Here is a 27,566-nt window from a genome sequence, read left to right on the forward strand (position 1 = left end):
AGTTTTAGAAATTATCAGATTCTTACAAATCTATGTACGAATATAATGTAAATACTGAAACCGATTTCACTCATTTGTATTGACATAAAAAAAAGTATTTATTAATAATAAGTATGAAAATGAATGGGAAACTGAATTTTTAGTCAAATGCTTTCACGCTGTTTTTAATACGCTAATAACATATTACTTTATTTGAATAACATTGTTAGTTTTTCACGTATGACAAACAATATTGCTCGTCGAGTTCCATGGCTTTCGTTAACTGATAGCACAAAAATTGAAAGTTACTAAGACTAGACTAACTTTACTCCAGCAGTATGGGTGACACTACCAGCCATTTGTTATATATGTATAAGCATTTCAGAATATTCAAGACTTATTTACGAAAATTATATTGTATTAAAAAAATATTATTCCCTGATTGGTATAATTTTTTTTTTTCAAAAAATATTAGGCGCTTAATTTATTAATTAATTTATTTTTTTCAAAATTAAATGACAAGCAGAGCGCACATAAAATAAAAATGTTAAAATATATATTGTTTGTGTTTGTTGTCATTTAATTAGCCAAAAGCACAAGATTTCCGCTGAACACGCAACTGTAGCGTCGTTTTCGTGTAACATCTGCTATCCATTAAGAACAACCTCAGCTATGTACTCTAGCTTGAACATCACTGCATATGCGCTCATAAATAATGCCTTCAATATTTATAGCAATATTTGTCTTTTTTATTATTTCTTAAATACGTAATTTTAGGTTTTGCTCTTCGAAGCATGGTAATGTTGTAATAATGTTAAATATGCCGTTATTAGCTTTGAAATCCCTCACTTTTTCACTTAAAAGTTATAGTTTACTAAGATGAAACTACAATTATTGATATTTTAATTTTTTTTTGTTTTGTTTCTATTTTTTACTGTGAATTTCCAACTTATTTCATTTGTTCGTATTAACGAAAAGAAAAAAATCAGTTATTATTAACAATTTCTGTTTTTATTACAAATTAAGCAAACATATTACTGCATAAATAGTTGTTATTCTTACTGATTTCGCATAAATATTGTATAAAAAACACACTCTCTTCTAAAAGTAGCTGAAAGTCTATAGCCGAGGCAACATTGTTTTAAGGAATTTAACAGAAATGTAATCAGAGTACTGTACAAAGTTTTGGTTTAAGGCGTTTATTGTTTTCTTGTTTTTTCTTCATATTTATTTTTTTTGTGCGCAATAGTAGACGATTTATATTGTTTGGTTTAACTGGCGCAGCCAGCTGTATTTTTCCTTTTCCGCGCTTTGACTCTACTTCTCACACACTTTTTTCTCCACGTTGCTAGCAAGCATGTCGCGAGTGTGTAAGCCGCGTTTGAATGCAAAACTTAAAACTAAAAACTTTACGTTTTTTGTTGTTTCGACTGAGGCTTGTACACACACACACACACACACACACCGTGTTATTGCTGTATCAATAATCAACTGCCAATCGAGATTTTGTTTCGTTAATTATTAGCGCTAATAGTGAGTTATATCTAACTATATGTGTATATATATGTATGTATGATGCTATGAGTTGTGACAACGCCTACGCCGACGCATTCGTCTAGACTCCATGTCCGTCCTCGTATTTCGCTTAATATTACGATCAAAAGTTGATCGTATTATTTGTTTTTTTTTTTTGTTTGTTTGTTTGCTCTGATTACACAGTACTGATAGCAAGTAGTAGTAGTAGTGAGTGATAGCATTTGCAGCAGCGATAAGTATAAAATTTAGAATTAAGCATAATAATTATTCTTAACGACGCCATAATGGTGGTGGTGGTGATGAAGTTGAACTGAAGTAGATGAGAGAGTTTTAGCTAAAACTTATCCTGAAATATAAACAGATTGTTTGTGGCCGCCACAGCAATTACATTCTCTTGCGGATGCCAAGCTGTGTGTAGTATCTTCTTATTGAAGTCGAGACAATCGACACTAATCTCGTCTTTTTTTCGCTTGCCACCGGTGCAAACTTTACGCGGTTTAAGCACCGTTTTTGGTTTGATAATGTCGCGTGACGCCTCCAATGTGACATCCTTTTTCGAATTGCGATCAAACACTCTGAAGAAATTGTTATAGCTGCCCGTCATTATGGAAGTGTCCTTGCCATTCCAACAACATTCGAATTTGTCGAAAATACAGTCATTCTCATACAGTGAACAGAGTTTAATGCGTAAGTATTCGTGAACCTGTTGTAAAATAAACAATTGTTTAGTCATTTATATACAATTAATAATTAAAAATAAAAACTTACCGGATAAGTTTCAATTGGTTTCGTTTCCATGTGTAAATCCCATACTTTAATACTTAAATAGTCCCTAGAGATCATATAACGACCCGAATTGCTTAGCTTTACATCGCTTATAGAGCTTATTATTTCACTAAAGAAGCTGCGATTCGTTGGATTCTCCGGCTCCTCGAACTGTTTGCTATGTCGATCGCACAGCGCAGCTGAACGCATATCACATAGACGTATTGTGCCCTTCGAGCTCGAGTACACGAATACATTGCATTCGGTTGGATGGAATTCGGCAGCGGTTATGACCTCCGTTAGCTCTTCCATATTAGCTGGCTTAATATCGACTATATTGAAACTTTGATCGGTCACCTCAAGATGCCACAGATTGATTCGTAAATCATCGGCGGACAGATAAGTCTCTTGGTCAGAATTAACGCTAATTGAATTGATGTGATAGGTGTGTGCATTGGCGTAGTTGCGGCGTGGTGACGCTTCCACCATAAGTGGAATTTGCTTAACTGAAGGAACTTTTAAGCCAGTTATATTTTGCGGATCCTTCGCCAGACCGCTCTCCTCCTTTGTATTATAGCCCTCGAACGACTTATCCCGTTCACTGACCTTCCATAACTTAACCGTCTTATCATTGGTTGATAATAAAAAGTGCGCAGGATTCTTTCTTCGCAGCCATCGTATCTTATTGATTTTCTCCTCTATTTCCAATGACTTTAGGTAATCGAACTCGGGTTCATGCGATTGAAAGGTTGAGTAAACATTATATTCACCGCGACGTGGTATTGCCGTTTTCGACATTGGATCGCGCTGTTCAAAAACAAATTATTTAGTGAATAGATATTAAAATTTAAGATATGAATTTTCTTCTAGTATTTTGTAAAATGTTTGTCATACCTGAAAGATGACAACACGTCCGCCTTTATCACCCGTTGCCAGCAATTCACCATCATGATTGAATTCCACACAGGATATAATATCAGCATCGGTGACGTCATCGTCTAAGGCGCCTTTTATCTGCGAGAAGCACCAGGAAGCTTCTCCATTACCTGAACAGAAAAATGAAAAAAAAAAAAAACAAAATTAGTTAAAATGAAAAATTTCAACTATTTGCTAAATATACAATTCGGGATGTTATATTATTTCATGCTAATTTTTGGGTTCGGTGAAGTTTATCAACAATTATGCAAACCTAAGTCTGCTCAGGCTCATATGTATTACTTGCCACAGCTGCTCTAATATTATTTGGTTCTAATTTCCTAAACTTTTAATTGTTGCTTCTCTGAATAACAGTTGCAGACTCAACTCTTTCTCAACTTGTCAGCGGCATCATTACGATTAAATATTTCAGTTATCGTTGTTTACCTACGAATATTGCACATACACATAGATACATATGTATGTATATACTCACACAAATATAATGTTGGCCACTAAAATGATAAATAAAAAATATACAAAGCACATTCGCACTACATTAAATACAGGGGGGTTTCAGTAATTTTATTGTAAAGGCGGATTTTTTAGCTAATTTACGAATTAGCATATTATCCTTTTTGCAATTAGATAGTAAAAATTTGTAACATTTTATTGCATTTTAATTTAAAAAAAGTTAATTTTTGTTTTACCGAGGCAATTATACCTTCACAAATAAAAAAAAATACACATTTGATTTTGACAATCAATCTGTACCGTTGCATTGGGCAATAATGCATGTCAAATTTTGTAAACAAAATAATTTGTCAAATAAAAACGTTGCCATATAAGAAGTTGACCATAAGGTCTTGTTTTTGATTTTTAAATTTGTATAGTGCTTTATGCTATAGCAGTCCGACATCGGGGCTTCTGGCAAATGAACAGCTTTTGGGGGAAAGGACATGTGCAAAATTTCAGATCGATATCTTAAAAAATGAAAAACTAGTTTGCGTGAATCCAGACTGACGGACCCTCTTAATCGTAAGCTTAGCATCCATAAGAACACCCATTAGAGCGAACGTAAATAGCATTATGACAGTGTAGAAGGCAATATGACTATGTACATACATACATTTATAGTATGTACCTACTAATAACAAATTAATTCCATTATCGATGGCTGCCTGAGGCCGCAAATGCGTCATCAACTACTTTTGCTTGAACTAACTTATCCACATTGAGATTTTAATTGATTTTTAAGTGTATATATTCACAACAATTATTTAAAAACAGCGATAATGATAAAAATAATAATATAAATTCATGATTTCTCTCACCACTTTTGATGTCACCAGCAAGACGTTTGTTGGTATCGTGTTTTAAGGGCGAATAAATAATAATACGATTAAACTAAACATGTGGTAGTTATATGCAGTGCAGTTCCCCATTAAGGACAGGTCTTATAGCGGGACAAAATTCTTGAAATCGTTTACATTAATATTTTTATACAAAACCGAACCTATGTACATAATATTTTATTAGTTCTGTAGAAATGTAGTTCTGAATTGCAGCTTCTGACTCTAAGATTACATTTTAAGCACGCCCTATATGTGGAGAGCACCCAAAGCCGAACAAAAACGCTGCAACGATAGGTGTCCCGTTAAAAGGAGTCTCATACATTTATAGTTATTTTTATGAAACCATTTAGTCAATACTCTTATGAACTTGTTTTATAAACTAAGTAAAGGTAGTAGTTTTTGCTTTCCGATAAACTCTATATTTGGCAGCATGGCATGGCCATTGTCATGATATCTTGACGAAATTTAGAAAGTATTAAAGTCTCAGGCAACCGGACAATTTCCGAACAAATTCTTCACATCGGACTAATATAGCATATAGTTGTCATACAAACTGACCGATAAAAATTAAGTTATTGTATAAAAACTTTTTGTCAGACGATTCCGTGCAAACGAAGTCAACGGTTTTTCTGCCAACATAAACACATATATGTACATATTTTGCGCATATACATTATGTAATATATGAATTTGTCTTTTTACAAGTCTCTGATTACTTTTATTACTAACTAAACACTTCCTGACCTCATTCAACAAACAAGTGCATGTGTTTACATACAAACAAAAAATACTTGTAGATGAATTAGTCTGCTTTCGATTCATGTGTGCATGGTATCGTGTGCCGGCAAATAAAAAGAAAAAATTGCAAATCGACGTCATTGTTTAAATTCTTATTGATTTGAAAATATGCAGTAATTACGCCATGAATGAAAGTAGAACAACAAACATTTGGAAATCCAGAATATTTAGACTTTATACTTTTTGTATAAATAGAATGTAGCAAGCGGAAAACTACAATAAATATTTGCATCGAGTCAGAGAATTGTTGCTCGGTTGTGGGTTGTGGCATGTTTTCATAATGGGCTCATCAAAGGCGTACGCACGATAGATAATAAGCAAATTTCTATTTTTAGTTTGATTTGTAGCAAGGTCATGCATATCGGAAATAATGAATGTTGAGGGGTAACAAGCGATATGGTAGTATCGTTGGTGGTAAAGACTAAATTCCAGTGACTTGTATATCGAAATTAAAGACGGTCACAACAAAATATGTCTACTCGAAATAGTAGGACCTTTCTAAAGTTTTGGCACGCAAATACATATACAGATTATTTTTGTGTAATTTCTTTTTATTTACGAAATATCTGTCGATATCAATAATGCAAATGCATTAATACGTCGAAAGCAATTTATGTTCTTACAACCATAACGGACGCAAGGCAAACAGAAGAAAATATTAGTATTTACTCGGCCTTTCCAGGTCAAGGAATCACTCGTGCAAGTGGAAGAAAAAACACAAAAAAAAAAAAAGAAAAGAAAATTTGTTATTGTCTGCTTCTGGCAGGCATAGCAACAATAGTTTCGTGTTATATACAGTGCTCCTAACAATAATGTGTAGGTCATGCACTCCTGGTTTTTCAAAATGCTATTTTCTGGCCATTTTTTTTTAAAGGCACAGCAATTCGCTGTTTTCTTCTACAATATATAAATATACTTTATTAACCCTAGCAATTTTTTTTATCAGCTATAAACATTTAAAAGACTGTACAGTCTTACTGCTGTGATTTCAAGCTTACCAAGTATCATATAATTTTAATTGAGCAACGAATTATGAAAGACTCAACTTTACAAGGCTTATTCAAAACTTTCGCTAATGTTTATTTAATAAAATTAGAACCATAAGCTGAAGTAAAACATATAAAATACACTACGAATCTAGTAAAACCAATTTCCTTCAAACATACATACATACATGTATGTATACTAAAGGGGGAACTTACCGGCCATGACAACTTAGCAATGTGCTGGATGCAGCAGCTACTTATGGCGACAGTGGTGACAATTTAATCTTTGTGTTTTAGTTCTCGAATATATCAGGACGACTTGGTGACAAAGTATTCAATAAAAAATATTGAAAGCAACAATAACTCTGCACAATTTCACTTATTAATATTATAGCACTTTTGTCTTGTCGTTTATATTTTTAACTTATGTCTTTTTTCTACTTGCCTATACATTAAATTTATTTTTATTTTGTGGTTTTGAAGAAAAAAGTGCTTTGACTTGATTTTTCACGTATTCTATCATATATTCTCCTTACGCATATTCAATTCGCACACTATAGTAGAAAAAAACAAAGAAAACAATGAAAAAAAAATTAGCCGACGAATAACGAATTTGCACACTTTTTCTTTGCACTCGTTCGTTCACTTTCTGTGTGTTTTGTTGTTTGTGAAGTAAAACAAATGCATGCAGCCACAGGCGGCGGCGTTGTCGAAAACTACAGCGACCGGTGGTTGTGGTGCTAGAAAAAATCGTATAAAAACGTCAAACATATAAAAGGTGCAAAAGCAGAAAAGAAGTGTAACGCGCCATATTACTATTCGCTGTTTGCTATGCTTTATGCTAACGAAAACGTGCAATAGCGGGAGGAAATTCCCAAACACATTCCGAATGACAGTAGAAAGTGCAATTTTCGTTTTATTTTGCTTTTTCCTTTAGACAATGTTGATTTTGTTAGCTTCTTTGCTTTTCACCCTCCCCAATTTACAGCATATTTCTCATATTTGTAGTAATTATTTGCTTTCAATGACCCTTACTGAAAGTGGTATATAATTCTTCAAGTCGTCTACCTGCATTTATTAAATACAAGGCATAACCTTCAAAATTTTATTGAATATATATATCTGTCGTGGGATAACGTATTTATACCGGTTTAAAATTACATATTTTTACAAAAGAAAAGTTTTGTATGAAACTGTAGTGCCTATTTTTTATTTCACACGCACCGCGTGACTTGTTTTACTTATTTTATTTTTCGAATAACTTCTATGCTAGAACTTGCAATTTCTGCAAATGCTCGATATTCACTTAACATATAACATCCATATGAACACTCTTTGTGGCCAATTATTCGCGTTTGTCGAAGTTTATACTTTTAAAGATAGGTATATTAAACTATATTTTAATAACACTGACACAAGTGTAAATAACTTCACTTCGCACGATTATCGTTTCACATTCATATGACAAATTTGGAATGAATAAGTTAATACAACTGAAATTCCAACAACTTTGATTTATTTTTCGTTGATACTACATTCGTCTTGTGTTTCTAATCTTGCAAATCGTTTCAACATTTTACTCCATTGCTTTTGCGATAATTTTTATTCATTTATTTTATGTTCATTGTTCGTTTACGAGTTTGCCTGTCGTTTGCTAGTCAAAATGATTCTCGTTGCTTCGCAATTTATTTTACGGCAGCTGTTGTCGCTGCGAGCCAATGCGACGAAGTTCGCACTAAATCACAATTATGGTTGTTGTTGCATTTGTCGTATCTTCATGGCGACTTGCAAATTTATCTAGTTTTTCCTTACACTTTTCGCTCAATATATTCGTCGCACTACCACAGAATTTAAATAATTTTTAACTTATGACCATTTTAATAAACGTGCACACCTTTTAAACACTTTAAATTGACAATGAAATGCCGAAAATATTGTGGAGAAACACCGCAAAGAACTTCGCGACTGCTTAAAACAAATTACGAATTTAGAATGGCAACAATTCAGAGTTGCCAATATCAATTTAATAATTATACAATATTATAAAATATTTTACATTTGCGCGGATTATTAAATTGAAATGAAATTATGTGCTAACAATTTCATAAATATAAGTTGTTTTAATAAGTTAGCAAGTATATATTATGAATATATATTAAACTTGTACGGATATTTAAAGAAATGCCGGGTGCAGAAATGTCTGCCAAAAACTGTGGTGTGATTAAGTAAACTGTTGCAACCCTGTTCAGCTGTGTTTGTTTTGTTTTATTTTCGTTGCTCAATAATCGATAATAAACAGTCGTGGCGACGAGTAAAACGAAATTAGTAAATTTATCTACAATTATTGCATATATGTTTTTAAAGTTAAACATTTATTGCGCTAGATATTAAAACCAAATAATGGCTGCTTTGAGGGAAATTATTTACTGTTGTGAGCCTAAAGTTGAAGTATTTTGAAGGAGAGCTATTAGTGTATCCACAGGGTGTTGCATATAATTTAATTTTTGAATTTAACCGAATTATTTTGCGTAAATTTTGTTGTTTGTTACGTTTGTTACGTTTTTCACATTTTACCTGTCTTTTATTTCTTATTCGAATACATTTTCTGTCAACTTACTCTGTATTTTTTTAGTGCCATTCATATTTATGGCCGTATTAAGCATATTTCCAATTTTCGTGAAACTCGATTGACGCATAAATGTGCGTGGCGGTATGGGCGGTGGTGGTTCCGGTTCCAATATTGAAGTTGGCTTCCAGCGCTCCATTTTTGGGCTCTTCTCACTGCTTGATAATGTTTTCCAATCCATTTTACTTAGCTGAAATTAATTTAAAGTTAACCTAATTATTAAGATATTCACATTCAAATAAAATTCATATTATTTTAATGATTTAATTGAGACGAGTTTGAAAGCGGTGTTGCAAATTTTGTAATTTTAAAAATGTTGTGATTAAAAATTAAAATTTCGACGTGTTTGGAAAAATAATGTAAATTTTATTTCCTAATTTAAGAGTAAAAACATTTTGCTTAAAAAACTGAGAAAAATTTTTTTGAATTAAAAAATTGCGTAACAGACAAAAAATTAGTTTTCAAATGAAAAGTCGTACCAGCGAAGCGATTTACATATTTTTAACTGAAATACTATATTTAAAGTAATTAAATATAAATAAGACTAAAATTGCTGAACTATGTTGATATTTTATTAAAAATAAGCTTTTTTTTGCAAAAGATAACCAAAATGGCAGAACTCGAGGTACGCAAACATGAAAAAATGTAAATTCTGAAACAATTCATTTTTTCAAATTTATATCATAAGCATAAACTTTTTTGAATTTTTCAATCCGGTATTAGGGGTCAAAATTTATTTAAAAAATTTTTGAGATTATTTAAACAATTTTTGCGATGATATTTTTCTGCAAATCTTCAAGCTAGTATTTATTTTAAAAATGTATGTTTGTATATATTAAAATTGTCGAATTACAAATAAATTAAATTTTAATTCAAATGGTAGTTTAAATATATTGTTAATGCAAACCTATTTGAACAGAATTTATCTTCAATATGGAAATTGGACTTACATACAATTTCTAAGACATGTTGATTTTATAGGTTATGTTATGTTATTTAGTACGCTAATACTAAGCACGTAAGTTTTTGACTTTTAGTAACGCCATTGTATATATATACATACATATGTATATATACAATTTTAAACGGCGCCCTCTCAATATACACTTAAAGTCAAAAAAAAAAACGCCGACAGGAACACTTTTCCTGTTACGGAGCTTTTTTCCTCATTTGAAATGCGTAACGGAACTTTTTCGTTTCCTTTATTAGTGTTGCTTTAATTAGATTTTTTTTGTAATATTTCGTACCGGTGAATATATTAAGTGCCTAGCAATCGGTGTGAAAACAACGAAAGCCAACAAGATTTATTAGCTCACAGACCCGCTAAAAAGCCACTTCTCACAGCGAAAATGCGTTCCACCCGTTTAAACTGGTGTCTGGAAAGGAGAAATTGGACCACCAACGATTAGGCACAAGTCATCTTTTCAGACGAGTGCAAAATAAATCTTTTTAGCCCAGATGCAGGATGCGTAGTGCGCCGCAGAAAAAATGAAAGATTTAGTCACAACTGCGTGCAGAGTACGGTGAAGCATACCCCATACATAATGGTCTGGGGAGCGATAACGAGTTATGGAGTTGGAAAGATTTTTTTTATCGAACGCTACGTTAACTCTTCTGTCTATATTGAAATCATTAAACAAGGTGTTATGCCAACGATTGAGCAGCTGTCAGAGCACGAAAAAAAAATTGTATTTCAGGACCTTGTCACCGGTCGAAGTTGGTAGGTTTACCATCGAATCTAGAAATTTTAACTAATTTCTTTTAACAAAATTATAATAATACAACAATAATCTTTTTATAGGTAAAGGAATATAAGACTCTTTTGGGAATTGACTCACTGGTATGGCCGGGAAATAGTCCGGACCTGAATCTCATTGAAAATATGTGGTCAATTTTAAAAAGAAAAATACGCCAGCAGAAGCCGACTAACATCAATACTTTGAAGAAAATAATCGAAACTACTTGGTATGATGATGTTTCAACAGAAATTGTTAAAAAACTGTGTGAGAGTATGACATCTCGAGTAGAATGTGTCATAAAAGCAAGAGGAGGTCAAACCCGCTATTAAATTCGCTTAAAACATTTTTATCTTAATGAATATTTTTAAAAACTTATTAATTCGCTAATAAAATAATAAATCAAGCATAAAAATTTATATGTTTTTAATACAACTACCGATATTTGCCACATAAGTGGGGGAATTCGTATTGACCAAAATGGGCATTTGCATGTGTTACACATAAACTCCGTATTATTTTTGTTGTTGTTGGATGAATAGCCTTAAAACTGATAACAGCTTATGGAAGGAGAACATATATAATTATTTAGTAGCAGCTTAATGTAAACGGACCTTGTTTTTATTATACAAATACTATTTCCATTGGTAATACACTAATCGGCGTTTTTTTTGACTTTAAGTGTACATTATTTGCCAAAGCTGCTGGTTCAACACTTTCCATAGATTTTCTCAACGATTTCGCTACTAATTTGCGTCTCCAGTTCAATAATCCCATATTTTTTATACACAAGTTGGCGCTCCGGTACACCACTGTACAAGCCGTTTAAATATGTTTTTCCAGTTAATAATTTGTGTAAGTAAATATTTGCATGGTGCACACGGCGTATGCGTGATTTTCATTAGTTGACAAGTGATAAATGTCGCGCATACGCGGTGTACAACCATACAATTTTCCATTCCTACACATATGTACATATGCACATACATATCTACATATATTATTTACATTAAAACATAGTTTGAATATGGATATTTGAATAAGTTTTTTTTTCCTTGGAGTATTTGCATTATTTGTGACATATTAACTGTTCATTTATTAGTAACTTCGCTTCGTCTAGCTGTTTATACCAGTATGTGCCTCTTCAGCCAATTAAGCAACAATAGTGTTATAAATGTATGTGTGCATTTGTTGTTGTATGTTATTGTATAGCTGCATATACATACATACATTTGTAGGAGTATTATTAAGAGTGGGGTATGTAGTTGTTGTAAAATTGACAGATCATGCATGCGCTTGATCTGTCACTCGCTTTCTCAAACAATTAGCACACTTCCATTGTAATGATTACATACATAAATAGGTAGCAGCGAGAAGCTGTTTGTAGCCACTGTTGTGGCAAATAAGTGTCTATGTAGGTATGTGCATATATACATACATAGTTTAGTAGATGAATAAATATTTTTTCTAACGCAGTATAAATCAGAGTGGTGATATTGCGTGAATATTTAACTTTTTAGAAATTGTTTATCAACTTACGTGGCAGTCTTCCCTTTTTTATACAAAAATGTCAAAATAAAGCGAATTTCTTCACTCTTTTCACTCATTTTTTTTCTTGGTAGCACTGGAGTTATACGACTGCAACGTCATCTATTGACAAAATACGAAAAGACTTTTTCGACTACCCAATATATGTATATATTATTTTATGATAAACCAAGCTTGTTGAAGTTTCGTATTCACCAATACCATTGAGAAAAGCTTTACAGTGTATTTCGAAACCAATGCTGTTATTTAAAAACAGTTATAATCTCTGTATAGAAATCCACTTAATAAATTTACATAATCGTAGCTGGTGCAAATTGTTTAAATAAGCAATATGTTTTAATTTCAATTTGTACACACGCCGCGTCTTTTGAAGATTTCATCGCTTCGTATGCTTGAATTTGACGCGTTACGTTTTGATATTGTTTATAACAATTTGCAGTTTCGTAAATATGTTATCACGTTGTGTCAATAACGAATGAGAAATACAGGGAAAAATGCGCCAGATTACTTTATTTTGTTTATAGAAAAAATTAAGCAAATTATTTGCTTAGTAATAATGCAATAGACACATGGAAATGTTTACAGGCTTAGTTCAACTGTCTGTCTGCTGGTTAGTTGGATAGAAAGATACATATGTATATGTATGTATGTACATATATATTGGCACTCATACATAGGTATTATTGACTGAGTGGGAGGAGATCGGCATATTATTTATCATATGTATATCATTCTTGTTTTGCTGATAAAAAAATAATGGTTAAGTAACTAATCAAGAAAAAACATTAATACCCTTCATAGGTGCATTTCTTATTGCAGAAAGGGGTATAAAAATACCTTTCTCTTAATTTGACAGATAAGTTTGCATGACAGCCAGATATTAATCTATCATCAGCACGCATGACAGGCTCGAAAGGGAAATGGAAAGCCTTAGAATCAACGATCGACATGGGAACAAACACTAACTAGCACAGGAAAAATACTGGAATACGAAAATGGAACATTTCGAAACTAAGTGCTTCGAAATTAAGCTCTGCAATAGACAACCAGAACGCAGCCAGCAGCTCGGCCAAAATTGCAAGGAAATTTGTCGAGCACACAATGCTTAATACAACAGGAACCTGTCCAAAATCAATGCACAAGGCTTCCCACAGTAAACATAAAGCAGCAGTTTACTGGTGGATCGAAAACTGAAAATATCGCCCAACTCAGACGCACATGCCTCCGCCTTCACAGATCCTACACGAGATCCAGGCGCAGGGGAGCCATATAGCGAGAAGCCGAGCAATATAAAGCAGCTGAAGCACGCAATCGCTGACAGCAAAAAGAGAAAATAGGAGGAACTACATGAGGATATTAACAAAACCCCTTAAGAACTTGGATATAAAATAGTAATGAAGAAAGTCGATGCTGGAGCAAAGGAAGCTGACTTAACCGCTGCCAAAATGGATCACAACGTAAACGCACTCTTCTCCACATACGAAAAATAGGCTAGTAATCCAGAACAGACTCTAGGATTTACCCTCGAAGAGTTGCAAGTAGACACTGGCAAGCTCAAGGTCATCAAATAACCTGCCTTGGACGGGAACCCAGCAGAAATCCTGAAAATAATCGCTGCAGAGGGACTAGCAGTACTATTGAATATTTACAGCGCCTGCCTTGAAGCCGTAATATTCCCTGAACCTTGGAAAAAGCAATGGCTGTTGCTAATCAATAAGGGAAAAGGAGATCCCAACTTGCCATCAGCATATCGTCCACTATGCATGCTTCACACAGCGGGACAGCTACTTAAACCCAGACTCGAAGCGGCTATCAACGAAGCTGGAGAGCTCTCCCCTGGACAATATGGCTTTAGACCCGTCAAATCAACTCTAGGAGCTATAGAATGCGTCATTGAAAGTGTAGAAGCTGTACAGCGTAGATGGCATAAAAACAAAAGAATATTGTTGCTGGCGACTTTAGATGCTTGAAACACATTCAATTGTGCTACATGGGTAGATATGATCGACGCTCTTGAAACCAGCTTTGAAGGCCCCGACTACCACAAAGCTGTGGCGCGGAGCTGCCTTAGTAGCAGTAAACTGCTGTACCAAACTAGAGAGGGATCACAACAAATAGCGATCACGTGAGGAGTAGCACAACGATTCATTCTAGGACTAGACTTGTGGAAGATCAGCTATAACGATATACTATACTAAAACTCGAAATGCCAGACGAATCGTATTTAATTGCCTACGCGGAAGACATTGCAGCAGTTTTTACAGCACGAGACACAGAAGAAGCGCGAAGAAAGCTTAATCAGATCATATTAGGGACGCAAGCATGGCTCGACTCACACAACCTCCAGCCCGCTACGGAAAAAATAAAGCTGCTACTGCTAACAAATAAGCACATATCCTTCAATATAAGTATGCAAACGATCACGGATATTCTTAGAACACAAAAAGCAGTAAACTACCTAGGCGTAAGACTGCACCCCAGACTAACCTTCTGGGTACAAATCCGGCATGCCGTAGAAAAGGAAGCGGAAATCACCTCTCAACTAAGCAGACTAATGACCAACATAGGGGGCCCAGCCAAGGAAAGAGAAAGCTTCTAATGTCTAATGTCAATCAGCGTTCTATTATACGGACGTATTTGTGTATGACGGCAACGACAACGCACCGCCGTAGAAGATCTGGTTGGCCCAATAAAAGTGGAAAATTTAATCAGTGTCATGCTTGAGAGTGAATCAAACTGGGAGATTGTCCAGAAATACGCAGCAATGTAAATCTATCCATAAGAAATATGGAACACCACCCTCAAGTAATGCAAATGTGGTAACATGGTAGGCCACGGCACATACCGTTACCAGCCCTTAACCGTCAAAAAAAATTGAGTTTGATGGATCGGCCTTTATGGCAGCCATATCTTACAGTGATCTGATATCCACGGTATTGACAAATGAGCAGCTATTTGGAGAGAAAAGTTTTTGAGCAAACAAAACAAACAAGAGCTGGGGGACTAGTTCTCGACATGGCTAGATCTACACTTTATAGGGTCTCCGATGTTTCAATTTCTCTACTCGCTAACTTTGAGCGCTGTTCTCTTGTCATACATTTTACAAGTGAAAGCAACAAAATTCGACAAAAGCGAGTATATGAACATCTCATTAAGGTATTATAATCACTGTCTTCAACGCTTCCCAGTTTTTTTTTACCGTTTTAGACCACTTCTACTATTGTGAGTGGGTCAAAAGACAAAGTACTGTCAAAATGACATTCACAATTTTTTATTCCACAAAAACTAAATTAAAAAAAAATAACAGAACAAGATAAATAGAACGATTTTCATAAATAAAGACGTGATGCTTTTTTATAGGAAACGTAAGACATGAACCAAATACGCCCATAAATGGATTCAGACCAAATATTTTTAACTTTGGACAGAAAATGTTCAGTGTTGTCAGTCTGCTTGAACAGCTCGTGTGTTCGTTTCGGTAGTCGCTAACGGTTGGTAATTCGAAGACCGCTATAGCGATTTAAATCATGGCACACAGAAAAGGAAGGAACGAGTACAAATAACGGTGTTCTCGAGTAAGCCACCCCACACTTCATCAAACAAAAGCAATTTTTCATTATTTGATTGAACTGACAACTGAATCGCTAAGCGAACTGACAAACATTTGTCATAACAACATTTGCCAACATTTTGCCACAATGACGTCAGCAAGCGGGTGACAACAAATTCGCTGAATACGAGCAACGAGCAGACATTAGTGATGTGCAATTGTCGCTGGTGGTGGTGGTGGTATACGAGTATTCGTAAGAGCTTTGGCGGCCGGTATGGCGATCTACGTTGCCAGTAGAGTACATTTATTGACCAAGTTAGTTGCTCGTGTGTAGATATTGAAATGGCAGCTAGTATATATACACTCTTATACAAGCATATACTATGTACAACAGTTTGTTGTTGTTATTTATACAGTTGTTTACACTTCTCGTTTCTTTTCGTTTTTGTTTCTGTTTTTGTTTTGTTTTTCTGTTGTACGCCCTATTCTTGTGCAATATTTACAATAATGCATACATACATACTCGTACATCTACCATAACTGAGTATTTGCTTAGTCGCACTTGTGAATGCTGTGCCCAACGTGGCGCTAATGAACGCAAAGAGGCCAAACCAAATTTTCAAGTGCAGGACAAGTAAGGCTTCGTAGTCGGTCAGTTGGTGACTGAAATCGTTGCCCCACCCGTCTGCCCCGCGAACGTGCGGTTTAGCCAAGCGCAAAAGATGACCGTCAATAAAGATCGAATGGCCCAGCCACTTCCAGAGCGTCTGTTCCCAAATGTTTATTTGCGTGGCTGTGTGGGTGAAATGAATGACCTAGCAGGGAAATTTGTAAAACTTCTCCCGATTGGGAGCGTGTTCGAGTGGTGTAGAGCGCTTCCTACTAATAATAACGGAACTAACTATTGGTTTGTTAAATGCATTTTTATAGAATTTTTTTGCGGTTTCATACACATAATAGCTTACTTCGCCCTACTAAAAAGCCTCGCCTATTATTTGCGTATTAACCCAGAGTAAAAACCACGAATATTTTAAGACATGTGCGGCAGTGCTGAATTGTCTGATCTACACCTTTTGAATGCTCAATTAACCGGATGCTAACATTATACAACATTATTAATAAACGTATAAAACAAAAAAATATTTGCACACACTAACCTAGGAACAAGACGTTGACACTGTGAACCAGAACTTGGCTCGCTTTTGTGATTGTGGCCTCTAAAAGTGCACAACAAAACAAATAACAATAGTAATAATATCGATACCCACATACATATACATAAACAAATACATATGTATATAATGGATGAGAAAGAGCAACGAAAACAAACAAATTATGTTCGAAACCATAGAAATACATTTAATTGGGCAACAAAAAAAAAGTAAAAATAAAAATATTTGAATAGAGGAAAAAGCGCTGAGGCAGCTTGCATTTAAAGACGGAAAGACAAATAAATTAGTAAATAATAAATATAATAAAATTAAATAAAATAAAATGATATGAAACAAAAAAATTAAAATAAAAAATAAAAAATAAAATAAAATATAATAAAATAAAAGTAAAATGATAAAATTATAATAAAATAAAGTAAAAAGTAAATGAAATAAAATAAAATAAATAAAATATAATCAAATAAAATAAAATGAATTAAAACAAAAAAACAAAATAAAATAAAACGGCATAAAATAAAATAAAATGACATAAAATCAAATTAAAAAAAAAAACAAAATAAAATATAAAATAAAAAAAATAAAACAAAAAAAAATAAAGTAAAATAAAGTATTTTGGATAGTCGAAAAAGTCTTTTCGTATTTTGGCAATAGATGACGTTGCAGTCGTATGTATATGTATGTATGTATATCCAGTGCTACCAATCACATTGTGTCATGCCATATGGTGTTGGAAAGGTGAGATTATAAGCTTCTTCAAAAATGAGTCAAAATCATTAAGAAATTCGCTATATTTTGAAATTTTTATGTAAAACAGAGAAGAATGCCACGGAAGCCACCAATGAAAATTGTGAGCACAAAAATGGTTCGATTGCTCCGTTCTGGAAATTTCGAAATTTCGATTTACATTGATGGAATAATGTCTCTAGCGGAAATTGTACATATTTATTCACTTATTTATTATTATAAATATTAAAAAATAAGTTGAAGTTTGAATAGAAATACGAAAAGACTTTTTCGACTATCCAATATAATATCTAAACAACTTTGCACTGATTCCGACGACAGTTAGGTTTAAGAAACCAAAATGGACCCGGAGTTGTAGTCCGCCAAGAACTATCCATTCGGCACCATTCCTTGAAATGACTTCAGGAATACAACAACAACAACAGATATGCCTCTACAGAACTTTGTGCCTAGCACATAATCGTGTTGATAAACATAATTCATTAAAGTTTAAACATAACAAAAAACATAAATTCAGTTTTGGTTTCGAAATATTCAAAAATGACACCTGACTAGCTGTAAATAAACGTACCGTGCTAAGTAAATACAATATTTGCCAAATTTGTTGTAGACACCGCAATACATAAACACACAGCACAAGTTTTAAGCCTAATTTAAAATATGGTCTGAACAAAATTTGGCTATTTTTTAACTCATCAACCTCAACTTTTGCCTTAAATTAGACAGACAGAATGAGTGTAAGGAAGCAAGAGAGAAACAGAGAGAACAAGAGTATTTGCATTAATTTTTTGTCACGTGTAATCAATTATAAGGCAGTATAAAAAGATCGGCGAGACCTACGCCTCGCACCTTCACGCACACATTGACCTCACCTCTGCAATGGCAACTAACACACACACATACACACACACGTTATATGTATATGTGCGCATTGCTTTTTCTGTCTAATAAGACAGCTGGCAAACAAAGAAACAATTCATATTAAGAATACCGTGTGAATATTAAATATTTTGTTGACATCACTCTTTGTCGTTTTGGGCACTTTTCTTAATCAATTCACTAAATCAACAAAAAGTATTATTATGTTTTCGGTCTTATTTATTATACATTTTTGGAATAACACCTTGACGACTTTATATACATATGTATGTATGTATGTATGTAGCAAATATGAAAGCGTATCGGAAAAGTTGTCGCCAAATGTAAATAAAAAAAACTATTTTTAGCTTTACGCATTCCTAAGAGCTTTACCCTGTCTATTGTGATTTGAGGCGCGCGAGTTTTGAAGGGTTTGAGCCAAATTAATGACAAGTATGTTGATTGTCTGCCAGCTGGTGTGAGTTTGCATTCTCAAATTTATGACAAAAAAGTTTTGAGTGATTGCTATATACATATGTATATGATAATCGAGTATAATATATACAGCAAAACGCTTCCAAAATTTTTTATGCTCTGGCACCTGTGCTACAGAGTATTATAGTTTTGTTCACCTAACGGTTGTATGTATCAGCTAAAACTAATATAGGGTTATATAAATGATCAGGATGACAAGAAAAGTTAAAATTCGGGTGACTGTCTGTCTGTCCGTCCGTCCGCCCGTACAAGCGTTATTTGAGTAAAAATTAAGATATTTCGATGAAAGTAGGTTCCCTAGTATAAAAAAACTACAAGTTCGTAAATGGGCGTATTCGGATCTCAGCCACGCCTACGAAAAGTCTTGAACCAAAACCTATAAAGTGCCATAACTAAGCACTAAATTAAGATGTAAAGCTGTAATTTGGTATAAGGAACGCAGTAGAAGGGCACCTGTGAGCACAAACTTTTTGAAAAAGTAGGCGTGGCCCCGCTATTTAATAAGTTTAATGTACATATCGCCTAAACTATTAAAGCTACAAAAACCAAACTTTCTGAGCGCAAATATTATAAGAACTTCTACCAACGCTGTGAAATCGGATGATAACCCAGCTCACTCCCCATATAACGGTTCTGTTAAAAGCTACTAAAAGCGCGATAAATTAATAACTAAATTCGCCAAAGACATTAAATTTTACCACCGAGATGGTATGAGAGAGCTTTATGGGAGCCGGCATAAAAATTGGACAATGGGCATGGCACCGAACACTTCTTGGTGACATCACATAGCTCAGGACCCAACAGACCGATTTCGGCTAAACTTAGTACGAGCTATTTTTCTCATATTTCTATATCAAAGTGTGAAAATGAGCGAATACGGACTACAACCACGCCTACTTCCCAATTTTGAACTTTGCATTCCATTTGATCCTTTCACTTTCCAGTACACAAAGCAAGAAATAGTTAATATAACGGCATAAATTTATATCTTATGACCAAAAATTATCCAAATCAAACCAAAACTGTTCAAGCCCCTAGGTAAGGAATATGTAGACCCCAGTATCTATAATTGACTTTTGACCGAAAAATGTCGGTCAATGTGAGAGATATACATATAATTATTGAAATTCTGTAATAATACTTCTCTGACAATGGTATGTCTGTATGTCAAAAATGAGTTGAAACGGACCGATAATTTCTTGAGCCTCCATACATCTAATTTGAAGATTTTCGAACTTTCAGTTGGCTTTGTCCTGGATAGATCAGCCAATATTTGAGTTATCTCAATGAAAATTACAGAATATGTTTTACTCATAACTGTATATCTTTGTGCCTAAAGTATATAAAATTGGACGAAAACTTGACCTAGCTCCCATATAACTTTTAACAGGATTTTCGAACAGCTGGCTGACTTTGCTCCATATGATTGGCGATTATATATGAGGTACCTTACTGAAATCCAGGGAATATTTTTTTAATATCCGCAGTGTGCTGCGGACAAAAATTAAGTTTTTATAAAGTTGTTATTCGAGAAAAAAATCCGATGCTGAAGTCATACGTATATTTGCGGCAGTTGCAGTGAAGTTTTTGATTTCCCAATCTGGAGTTAAACGAATTTTCATGTCAAAATTGAATAAGAACTTTCTTTTATATCTATTTTTATTAATCAGATCAGTAATTTACATATTTGATAATTTCTGGCCATTATTTTTAGTATCTACCCACTCATCATCTCATGCATTATTGCTCAGGATAAGAGTGATAACACTAATTGACAAGTATTATTGGGAATATTTGCTCATTTGAAAACATGTTTGCCTATATGTCATACGCTTATCAGCGTATGTACAGCAATAGCAGCGATAAAAAGGCTTAATTGACGACGTTGATGAAACATTAGATAAAAGATTAGACTTTTGGCTTTTTAATATAATCATTGTATAATTGAGAGATATTGTTAGCTGCCAATTTGTAATGCTTTTGGTGACATATTGTAATTATTTTTTTGTTTTGTTTCAGTAAAGCATGCAAAAAGTAGGGTTAGTTAGTGGTAGGAATCAGGACACTACTTAGCCATTTGTCTATTAGAAAAAAAGTGTGTGTTAAGGACGTCAAACACCATTCTTATCATTAGATAATCAAAAAAAAAAAAATTCTCTTAAAACTTATAGCTGATCCGGGAATATTTTCAGAGGTAGGAGCAAATTCGTACAAATTTGTAAACTAAGTATAAAAGTATAATAGGAATAGAATTTTTATTAATAACTTCGATTTTAAAGCGACTCTAAAGTGTAAAATTTTCCACAAAATTTTCTTTGAGTAGCCGATACATTTTTGGGTAGTCCTTCAATAATTATCTGTATTCATCTACGTATTTAAACAACAAATTTTGATGGTTTTGGATTGTATTCGATAAAATTTTCCTCAACGCCAGACACATTTTTTCGAAGGCTCTCTTGGAAATCGGCTACGGGATCAAAGGAATTCAAAATTTTTCAAAATGTATCGCCTATTGTTAAAGTAGAACATAACAACAACTGCTCACATACCGATGAGGATTATGTGGATGGGGAAAGTCGGTGATGAAGAAGCTTAGTTAGTGGACGGGTTGAAGCCAGGAAGGGTTCCCACGATAGTCGAGTCTACATAAGCGGAACGGATCCGGATTTTTATCCGGCCAAGGACTGTCAACTCGGCATAATTCTGCCGCTTCAACAACAACAACAATAAGCTAGGAATGTTAGAGGGGCAATTTGCTGTAAGTAGCTCCCCACCAATATTAACTTTATGCTTCCGGATCACTGTAGTATTTTTCAGACGGAAGTGATTGCTATCAAGGTGCCGATGTGCTGTTACCAAGTGCAGCTTCTTTCAGGCAGGTGAGCATTCCCTCCGACAGCCGAGCGGCAATAATAGCGCTGAGTTCACTAACTGTGTGCTCAAAGGTAGTCAAGGAGTTCCTGACCGCACTGGAAATAGCATCAAGCTACTACATCATCAGACTCGTTTGGGTGCCTGATCACAACGGAATTTTTGGACACTACAAAGGCAATAAGCCACGAGTAAACCAAAGAGGTACCATCGAACCACACATAATGGAGTGGGACCAAGTTAGATCTCTGTGGTTACCTTGCGTTCTAGCACTGCAGCAATGGACCTCGCATGCGCTTAGCAGGCGCCGGTCGAACACCAGACTCAATGAATTATTATCTGCGCTCATTGCCTCAGGAAAACAATTACTTAAACTTGTAACTTTTTGTCTTGAGTGAAAATATTAATTCTAACCTCCAAAATGCTGAACAAAATAATCCGTGATGTATGAGAAAAACTTTGTATAAATGCTTACATGTGTATATAGTATCTAGTATGTAGATAAGAAAACAGACAAAGCTTGAAAAATTCGACAGTTTGTCGCACCAAGTACGAATAAGTGTTTATTAAATCACAATCGATTTGTATGCCATTAGTTAAGTTTAATATTTATATATTAGCACATATATAGACACACGCACACATGTGTACTAGCAAAGTATATCGTGGCACATATGTACGCCTTTACTCACATGTTAGATATTTGTTTACTATATCGGCTAATGTTTGCATAAAAATCAGCAAACAAGCTGGCAGGCAAACAAATTAACAACAACTCCAACTACAATAACAACAACAGCAACGGGCACAGCAATGCCACGCAAAGCTGTTAACCTCAAATTGCACATGATCAACGCATTGCGACTATTGAATTAGACTTGGCGAACTGTTGATATTGGCGACTCCTATGAGGCGGGCTGAACGTAGGGGAGGTGGTGCTTTCCCCACGTTAGCGCTATAAAGTCAATTTTATTTGTTTTAGCTTTTATTTAATAGCCCGTTTAGAAAATTCTAAGCCAACACACAATTTCTTTAGATTTTGACTAAGCTTTTGCCGTAAACTGCTCTTAAGATCGAAAATGTATAGTTAATATAGTAATTTTAAATTAAAACAAGAAAAAACGTTAACTTCGGTTGCGCCGAAGCTAAATACCCTTCACAGGTGCATTTCTGTTAGTAACTATGTGTTCAGTTTGTATGGAAGCTATATGCTATAGTTAACCGATCTGATCAATTTCTTCGGAGATTACATTGTTGCCTTAGAAAATAATATATACCAAATTTCGTGAATATATCTTGTCAAATGTGAAAGTTTTCCATACAAGCATTTGATTCCGATCGTTCAGTTTGTATGGCAGCTATATGCTATAGTTAACCGATCTGAACAATTTCTTCGGAGATTACATTGTTGCCTTAGAAAATAATATATACCAAATTTCGTGAATATATTTTGTCAAATGTGAAAGTTTTCCATACAAGCATTTGATTCCGATCGTTCAGTTTGTATGGCAGCTATATGCTATAGTTAACCGATCTGAACAATTTCTTCGGAGATTACATTGTTGCCTTAGAAAATAACATATACCAAATTTCGTTAATATATCTTGTCAAATGTGAAAGTTGACCATATAAGAACTTGATTCCGATCGTTCAGTTTGTATGGCAGCTATATGCTATAGTTAACCGATCTGAACAATTTCTTCGGAGATTACATTGTTGCTTTAGAAAATAACATATACCAAATTTCGTTAATATATCTTGTGAAATGTGAAAGTTGCCCATACAAGAACTTGATTCCGATCGTTCAGCTTGTATGGCAGCTACATGTTATAGCGACCCGATATCGGCCGTTCCGACAAATGAGTAGCTTCTTGAAGAGAAAATGACGTTTGCAAAATTTCAAACCAAACTCTTAAAAACTGATATAGTTCGTATATATACAGACGGACAGACAGACGGACATGGCTAAATCGGCTCAGCTCGATATACTGATCATTTATACATATATATACTTCATAGGGTCTCCGACGATTCCTTCTGGGTGTTACAAACTTCGTGACAAACTTAATATACCCTGTTCAGGGTATAACAAGAAAAAACTCGAAGTTCGGCTGTAACGGGGCTATAATACACTTTCTAGTTGCATTTTTTTGTATGGTGGCTATATTCTGTAAAAGTTTTCCATACAAGAACCTGTTTTTCATAGGTTAATTTGTATGGAGATTGTAACGTTGTCTTGGAAAATAATTTATGTCGAAATATGTGAAGATATCTTGTGAAATAAAAAATTTTCCACACAAGAACTTAAGTATGATAGGTCAGTTTTTATGGTAGTTATACGGTATATAGTATATACTTATTTTGTGAAGACAATTTTTCAAATATAATAGATTTCTACACAGGAACTTGATTTTGGTCAGTCGATAACTTCGGTTCCGATATACTTATGTATGAACAGTTTCTTGACGAGAGTAGGATATGTGGAAAATTTCAGATTGATATCTCAAAAAGTAAGGGACTAGTCCGTGTATATATCGACAGATAGACGGACAGACAGAGACTGTTCATGGTTTAATTACAGAATTATACAGTTAAACGTCCCTAAAGTGCTGAAATATACATTACAAAGCGTCCATTTCTCTATTTTTACCTCGATTAGAGTTCAGGAACGAGACTGTTTTGTTCTTCCTCGGCTATAACCGCGTAAGGGTGTCTGTCTACGCCTATAAAAAAGAAGATTTCTGAACAGAAGATTTCACCAGTTCATTAAAACAAAATGGTGGAAGTAAAAATTAGAGAACATTTAAAAGGGTCTCTAAAGATAGATAGTATCTAAATCTATGTTATTGCGACTTGAAAAATTTAAACAGAATATTTGACACAGAATAGACGAATCGATGCGTGGGTAACGCTCGGGACCTACTGATATGCGGAAAAGAAATAGGGATATATTTTTATCATGTTAAATCCAAAGTTCCATTGTTCTAACGAAAGAGCTCTGAGAAGTCACGAAAAACCATGTCAGGTTCAATTCGAAGTGTACTGCTCACACTTTCTTCGGTTATCGAGGCAGAGTGCATAAATAATTCTTATCATTTAATAGTGAGCGTAGTAAGGTGTTTAAAGACCGGAATTGTGAATAAACACTAAAAAATTTTTTTGAATTTTAGACCAAAAACAGGCGTCTATCGTTGTATTCAGCAGATTTAATTCTCATCGCCATTTTAATGTGTTTCAAAGAAATTCATGAAAAACGGAGATGAGCTACCAATTAAATAAAGAGAAAAGTGCATATCAGAAACGCTTAAAGAATTGAAGCAAATCTCGCTGAAAATAGGTTATGTTGCGAAAGTTATATTCGCCATATTTTTTGACTTTGATGTTATCTGACTTAAATGAAGTCAATACTCAAGCTCTAGCACGATTTTTTTTATGTCAAAGTGAGTATGTTCGTCGTTGACTGCCGCTGAGTCAGCACTGTTGATTCTCTAGTCGAAACTGTGTAATAATTTTGGTTCCTCATATCGGCGGGGAGCTACTAATCAACATTAAGAGCTACAAATCATCGACTATTAACTTTTTGTCATATTTTTAGAGAGCTTTAAATTTTGTAGAGCTCACCAACTCCAACTGAAGGTGAGACTTCCAGCCCAAGTCACTTTATGGTGTGTAATGGTGACTTTGTGTGGTACTTGATTAAATTACTGATGATATCCAAAATAAATACATACACATAAAATATACTCGAATAAAGTATTTTTAACTTACCGACGCTAATTATCCCTTAAAGCAGCTGCTCGATTGGAGTTGTGTGAAGCAGAGCCTTGCAACAAAATCGCTATGTCCGCTGAATATCAATTATTATTTTTGTACGATTTTTACCAAATTATATTCAGGTGTATTTTCGGCATTCAAATTCAGTCTCACTTAATTTCATTTAGTTTTAAGCGATTTTCAAATTAACACAATTCGATAATTGAAAACACACAGCACGTGGACGACGTGCATATAGGAAATTTACAGATTATAAATATGTATGTATGTATGTATGTATGTAATTTTAAGCTTAATTATAGTTCTTGCTTTTTTCTGCGTCTGCGTTTTCTACGTATTTATATCGGTTTTACGTTTTTTTAATTATTTTTCGGTGCTTGAGTTCCACAATAACTGTGTTTATTTGCTAGGAATAGAAATATAATTTATTTTATTTAAATGTTATTTAATTTGTGTAAAAATCTTATTTATTTATCTTTTTTTATTTAAGGAATATGTTGTTGCGTTTTTGTAAAGTCCATTTTAGCGGTTTGAACTCTTTTCTCGCACTTTTATGGTTTTTTCTAGATAAATTTTCACTTCGTATTTTTATTGTTATTGGCGTACTTTTATTTACGAAAATTTGCGGAGCTAACTGAGCAACTTTGTTGGGATTTTTGATTTTAAGACCAAGCTTACTCAGCAGATTTTTTAAAGCTCAGTGAAGTCAAAAGAATACACTTACAAATATTTAATACTAACAAAAAAACCTATCTTAAATTAAATTATTAATTCTAACACATCCAGAAACCAGAAATAATTAGAAAATAATTTGGTGCACAGTTTCACACATTTAAAATAACCGATATAATTTTATCTACTATTATATTTATTTAAATTTATATTATATTTATTTATTATTATTTTTTTTAATTTAGTTTTATTTATTGATCTTTACAAATTATTAAATGAAAAAGTCCTATTAATACTATGTTACTGTAAAAATATTTCCCCAAAGCTTTAAATAAAAGACCGTTCCCAACACATTTTTTTAAGTTATTATAAAATATTCGCCAACGCTGAAATCCCAAAACATTGCTTATTATTTTTAATTAAATGGGCACCAACTGAGTCAAACATGATTAACACTGAATTATTAAAATCAAAAGTGTCAATTTTTTAACTTAAAATATCGTATTAAGTACAAGCACCTAGATATCTGCTAAACTAACTAGTATTATCAAGACACAAAATTAATATATTGTTTTATTTTCACTTTAAAATTCAATTGTCACAAAATTTGTATACAAAAAAAATTGTTTATTATTTTTATTTATTTTCTGTTTTATTTTCACTTTTCTTTTGAAAGTTTTTGTTCATATTTTAATACCGGAAATATATTTATTGATGACATTCATAAGACTATTACGTTGTTTTTGTGTATTTATAAATGCTTGCATATACATATTTTTATGCAGCAATTTTATTTTTAGTGCAAATTAGTTTTTATTGAATTTTTTGTATTCTTTTTACAAATGTCCTTCACGTAAAATAATAAAAATATTAGCTATAATCATTTGCAATTTTCGTTTTTTGTTTTTTTTTTTGTTTTTTATTTCTTTTTTTTTTATTCATACATATATTTTTTCTCGTTAGTTCAAAAACACTATTATCGACGCACTATCATGCACATTCATTCACTTTCTTTCCGCCTGTTGCTGCCATCAACACTATTTCTCTTCCTCATGCACTTTTTCGGCCTCTAACGTACCGTTGCCTCACAAGATTACTTTGTCTGTGAAATCATTTTCGGCCTCCAAGTTATTTTGCTTTACTCCATACATAAGTATTTACAAGTACATTTGTCTATACTTTCAAA

The 27,566-nt window shown here is 33.7% G+C and overlaps 1 protein-coding gene across 7 annotated transcripts; it reads right to left on the minus strand.

The window, feature by feature from the left end:
• Nucleotides 1–968: 968 nt before the first annotated feature.
• On the minus strand, nucleotides 969–26,120 carry LOC120768001 (protein phosphatase PP2A 55 kDa regulatory subunit). Of its 7 annotated transcripts, none has more exons than XM_040094427.1 (5): nucleotides 25,703–26,120; nucleotides 8,952–9,150; nucleotides 3,175–3,326; nucleotides 2,284–3,087; nucleotides 1,850–2,218 (listed from the first exon to the last, which is right to left on the minus strand). In XM_040094427.1, exons 2-5 carry the CDS (start codon nucleotides 9,139–9,141, stop codon nucleotides 1,850–1,852), a joined length of 1,515 nt encoding a protein of 504 aa, XP_039950361.1. In that variant the 5' UTR covers nucleotides 9,142–9,150; nucleotides 25,703–26,120. The 7 variants fall into 7 exon arrangements, with proteins under 7 accessions (XP_039950369.1, XP_039950361.1, XP_039950389.1 ...); XM_040094455.1 differs by lacking the exons at nucleotides 8,952–9,150; nucleotides 25,703–26,120 and adding exons at nucleotides 6,551–6,888; nucleotides 8,229–8,314; XM_040094465.1 differs by lacking the exons at nucleotides 8,952–9,150; nucleotides 25,703–26,120 and adding exons at nucleotides 6,551–6,888; nucleotides 8,208–8,292.
• Nucleotides 26,121–27,566: the final 1,446 nt, after the last annotated feature.

Source organism: Bactrocera tryoni, chromosome 1 (assembly GCF_016617805.1).
Source record: "Bactrocera tryoni isolate S06 chromosome 1, CSIRO_BtryS06_freeze2, whole genome shotgun sequence".
NCBI lineage: Eukaryota > Metazoa > Arthropoda > Insecta > Diptera > Tephritidae > Bactrocera > Bactrocera tryoni.